Below are 5,085 nucleotides of genomic sequence, written 5' to 3' on the forward strand. Positions count from 1 at the left end.
CACCACCGTCCTTTAGTTCCACGTGGGGGTCCGTTTTCTTGGCCACCTACGCTAAGTGTATCGAAGTCGCCTCTTCGTCAACATCGACGACATCTCAGCCGACCTTCGTCTGACTCAGATTTCAAATAGGATCAACAGCTATTTGATAGATTCTTCACATTACAGAAGCCATTTGGTAGATTCTTTACATTATAGAAGCTATCCAATAGCTTCTACAATAACACTAGGTCAACGGATAATTTTAGGATAAAATTAAGGGAAGAGCGTCTATTTAATTTATTTTTTTAAAAAAATAGATGTTCATGTAATATTTCTTTTAATTTAAGACACCCTTTTAATTTTTGCCAAAAATAATTACTGACATCAAATATTCTTAATTTATTATAAGAATTGATTTATTACTTACTCCGGATAATTTATAATAACTAGTACCTCTAGGAATTAGTCTGTAAAAAATTACTTTTTTATTTTTAAAATTTAAAACAAAACAAATATTTGTCATTACCTAAGAAAACAAAATATGAACCCAACTAATTAATAAATGGGGGGAAATAGTCAAATAATTAATTAACTTAGTGATATAGCCCAAATATAATTTCGATTAGGTAGAAATTTAAATGTAGGCCCATTGTTCTCAAAATTTAGATATAATTTGATAAATGTAAAATGTTCACTTACCTTTGGTTACTGGTGATTAAGCAAGGGATCTCTTAATTGGTAGACCAATAATTAATTAAAGAATTAGCTTAATTACTTTATAAATTAGTAGTTAATTATAGCATAGAATACTAATTGCAAAAGATAATTAATTAATATATGGTAAAATCTCCACACTCATTATTAACTCACTCCACATGGTGCAATAGACAGCATGGATACCACATGTTTGGTGAAATGCCTCAATTACAGTATATACCGACAAACACTGCGATCTGAAGAAGAAGATGCCTCGATAAGATTATATTTCCTTACTGTTCTTCAAGTTTGGTGTCAGATCACCACTTTGATCTGTTTTCTTTTTCCTTTTTTTATGGTAATCAGTGTAATTTGAGCAGCTGGCTTTGTCCTGCCATGGAATCTTCTTGTCCTTCCTTTTGTTCTTCTCCTTCTTCTTCTCTGCTGCTGCTGTTCTCTGCTGCAGATTGTTGGTAGAGCTTCACAGCCACCACAAGCATGAAGACTGTTCAAAGATGTAGGCATGAAGGTGTCAGTCCTTTGTTCTCTGTAGGGTTCTTCGGGTTTGAACCGACAAGTGAATTGGGTTCGCCGGGTCAGTTAGGGCACCGGTTCGTGAGTTTCGTTGGTTCGGTCAACTCAACCATGTTGAATGTCAATGTTCTAACAAAATTATTTTAGGAGGTAAACATTGAACTATGAAATGACTCCTATCGATGTTCTAAACGATAGATCTACTCAATTAGTTTGACTAGTTTGCCCTAGAACCAACCCCCGGTAATTTAGAAAGAAAAATTTAAGTTTTGACATCGTGAAGAATTTATCGAACTATGAGAAGAATGATGAAATTCGGTCGTTTCGATAGAATAGCAAGCATAGAGAGCAAGACACTTACATGACCAAACCCTAGCGATAGTCGACGATATGTTCCAAATAACACAAAATATGGCAACGGCCACGGCCTTCTTGTGGGTGCATGACTCCCACCCATCCCTAACCCTATCCAACCAAAATCTCCCTGCACGGTGAACACGACCGTTAACGTGTTAATGACATTGGTAGAAATTAAGAGAAGGAAAAAAATTAATCATATTATTGGATCTTAAAATTGATACAGAGTATATATAGTTAAGTTAAGAAACTTTAAACTCTATAAAAAAAGAAAAAAAGTTCAAATTACCTTAAAAATTATAAACAAATAAATATATAATCTAACAACACCGAACATGACAAGTTCCAAAACTCAAACTCACAAAAATAGACAACACAAACACAGAGACACAGGATAAAACTCAATTCAACTTTGGAATTTACTTGCATAGAACTGTTATGCTCCCTGACTCTCGCTATACGCGGAGTGTGAAATGATCCGAGCGTCCGAAAATGCACTCAATCACGCACGGGAGTGCATAACAACTCTCTCTACTTGCATTCATCAAAGATAAAGTAAAAGTTAAAGGGGTAAACAACCCACTGACCAAGTTTTGTCAGATAAGAAGAGTAGGAACAGCAGGCTTTTGGAACGATGAAGACCCCAAAAAACACTGCAGCAAGCCAAATCAAAACAGTCAGATTTCTCCTCTTCGATCTGAGATTTAGTCCGTCAAAAGTAAAATCTAAATCTAAGCTCACTCAATCTGACAAGACTCCAAATTGTGATGTTGCTGCCGCATCTCGCCATCACAAATAGAACTCCAGCCAACTGTAGAACAACAAGAACAATTTTTAGTGAAACTGCGAATCTAAAGACAGCAGCAACCCTAAATTATACCTTTAAAGTCGTTGATGGATCACCGGAGAAGAGAGTTTTGAGCTTCAGAAGTAGCTCGTTGATGTAAGGAAGCAGCATTTTTAGAAGCCAGATTGCATCTTCTTCTTCAACTACATTGCAACTCTCGTCGCACTGCGACTGTTCTTCTCCTCTGATTGAGTTTATCAGAAAATGTATAATTCAGAAGAGGAAAAGAAGAATCAAGTGTGTGATTTAGAGGAGTTTAATTACCTGCGGATGAAGGATTTGCAGAGGAAAACAAATGCGAGATAGGTAAGTCCAACGTAAGAGCTCGCTGAAATCATACTGAAAATTGAGAGCTTTAGAAATCAGTTTTGATTCTTTTTGTCATCAAACATTTGGATGAACAGTGGGTTCTTCTGACCTGAAATGGACTTCCTCGGCGTACGAAGAGGAGAGGAGGAGGAAGGTTCCGAAGCCGAAAACCAAGGCGGATCTCGATGCGTCCTTCCACAGGACTAAATCTTCTGCAAGATTTCGAGATAGTCGAACATGAAAAGCGATCGAATTTTGCAGGTTTCAGTTGTGATTGATAGTTATATACCAATGCTTTGCATCCTGGTGGATGAAACGACCTCGCACTTTTCTTCTTGTTCTTCTTGTTCTTCTTGTTCTTGTTGTTCTTCTCTTTCGACTGATTGGATGAACAGATGCTTACCGTGAGGAGGTGGTGGCTGTGCTTCTGACTCTAGATTCATCGCTGCATTCTCTGCGACAATTCAAGAACTTGAATCGTTTGCGAGAAGAACGCTCGAAGATCCAACTAACTGAATTTAACTGTCATCACTTACCAACGCATTGCATTTCGCTGTCCTCTTCTTCTTCTTCTTCTTCTTCAGCTGTTCGATAACAAGGGAAAAAATGGTGATTTCAAGAAGCAAACAAGACAAGAAGACTTGAATTTTACCATTTCGATCTGCCACGAGAACAATCTGCTCCTTTTCCACCACGTCCACTGACAGCAAGCTCTCGAGGCTCTGGTTCTTCTCCTCGTCCTCGACCGACACAGGGATCTGCTCCTCCTCCTCCTCCGCGCTCCTCGGCTTCTCGCCATTCTTATCCATTTCCTTGTTGACGAACATCTCGCGCTGATCGGTCCGCGAGAAGGGTAAATCAGAGAGGGATTTCTTGAGCTGAACTGCGCTGCTTCCGCCGCTCTCCTCTTTGTCCGCCGCCGCAAAATTGGATTTTTTCCGCTTCTCGACCGACGCCGCACTGTCACTTTGGCTCTTCCTCAGCCTTGCGCCGCCGCCGCCATTGCCTCCGGCGCGGCTGCTCCGCGACAAGGCTCGCCTTCGAATGCATGCCTGCATTTCCCCTGCCGCTCAATTCTCGTTCTCGAGCTGCAAAAACTGCAGAACTTTTAGCAGAAGGAACTGCAATCTTCTGTCCCCTTCTCTCTTTTGTAGACGACAATTAATAGAAGGTATAATTTAGAAAGAGACTATAGCGCGATCATTGGATTCTTTAGATCATTGACGATGGATTACAGTGCTGACTATCAGTCCTACTCATTAAAGAAAAGGATTAGAGTGTGTGATTTGGTAGATGATGAGCTAAGGCACGTCCTCAAAGCTTGAGATTGAAGCATGTGGCATATGTCCATGGGCGAGGCTTTAAGAGCTTTTGAGGATAATGATGGATTTTTGGGGACATCAGCCAATGAGTAAGGGAGTAGAGAAAGTAAAACAAGGAGATCTAAATCTACGACTTTGTTAGATTGATTCTTCATGGTAACTTTGATGAACAATTTGTGTGGCTGTCTATAGCTAGATCTTCAACTCTAGGAGTTTAAAAAAAAAACTCTATAGCTAGATCTTCAAATCTAGGAGTAAAAAAAAAATAATAATAAACAGGCTAAAACAGCAAATGACAGTGACTAAAATTAAAAGAGGAACCAAATGATCGAGAATATGAGGATTAGAGTTTAATTTTTTAATGGCTAAATATTTTAGAGGTCATGTTTTAAGCGCATAAGTGTGTTTCAAATTTATTATTATTTTTTAGTTAGTGTAGTTTATGTTAATTAATATTGAAGGAGATGTATCCAACCTTATGAAAGGATTTTATCGATACCAATATAAATCTGGGAGTGCTCATAAGAAACGATCTAAAAAATTGACAAAATATTCTATCATTGCACCATTAACCTAAGGACTTATTTCGAATTTACTTAATCGTCTATCTCTATGATTAATCGATAATCAGATAAAAAATATTAATATAAAAGTTTACGATGAATCATTATTAGTTTTCTTTCTTTTCCTTCCAAGTAAATAAGATTTTAACTCTTCCCTCTCTCAATCCAAATTTTCCCAACTAATCTTTCCTATTTATTTAAGGGAGTGGACGATGGAGGGATGAAATAAACCTAGGGGCATGGAAAAAAATACATACAGTTTATGTTTTATAATTGAAAAAAAATACATGCGTTATTTTTTGAGTTAAAAAGGTACATACGTCATTTTTTTTTTTAATATATGGTGTAGTTTTATGAATGAAAAGGGATATATGTGTCATTTTTTTCTATCCGTTGTTTTTCGGCCGATTTCGAGATGATTAATTTTAGCTTAAAATTATTTGCTGATAGATTTGGTTTCTCTTTCTTCTTAAAATTT

At 37.4% G+C, this 5,085-nt stretch overlaps 1 protein-coding gene across 1 annotated transcript; it reads right to left on the reverse strand.

Annotated features, from left to right (window-relative positions):
* Positions 1-789: 789 nt before the first annotated feature.
* LOC121992234 (reticulon-like protein B21) lies at positions 790-4,038 on the reverse strand. The gene is made up of 10 exons (XM_042546450.1): positions 3,375-4,038; positions 3,259-3,306; positions 3,012-3,176; positions 2,832-2,934; positions 2,678-2,752; positions 2,447-2,597; positions 2,308-2,377; positions 2,154-2,219; positions 1,571-1,693; positions 790-1,180 (listed from the first exon to the last, which is right to left on the reverse strand). The coding sequence occupies exons 1-10, from the start codon at positions 3,778-3,780 to the stop codon at positions 1,038-1,040; spliced, it is 1,350 nt and encodes a 449-aa protein (XP_042402384.1). The 5' UTR covers positions 3,781-4,038; the 3' UTR covers positions 790-1,037.
* Between the last annotated feature and the right edge of the window lie 1,047 nt (positions 4,039-5,085).

Source organism: Zingiber officinale, chromosome 6B, assembly GCF_018446385.1.
Source record: "Zingiber officinale cultivar Zhangliang chromosome 6B, Zo_v1.1, whole genome shotgun sequence".
In the NCBI taxonomy this organism is placed as follows: Eukaryota; Viridiplantae; Streptophyta; class Magnoliopsida; order Zingiberales; family Zingiberaceae; genus Zingiber; species Zingiber officinale.

Bases quoted from the DNA above. Each gene is read 5' to 3' on its own strand.
- LOC121992234 (XM_042546450.1), bottom strand. From the start codon at position 3,780: ATGCAGGCATGCATTCGAAGGCGAGCCTTGTCGCGGAGCAGCCGCGCC. The intron at 2,753-2,831 runs GTCAGAAGAACC...CTCAATTTTCAG, and splicing joins GCCGAGGAAGTCCATTTCAG to TATGATTTCAGCGAGCTCTT. The intron at 1,694-2,153 runs GTCAGTGGGTTG...TTCACCGTGCAG, and splicing joins TTCTTATCTGACAAAACTTG to GGAGATTTTGGTTGGATAGG.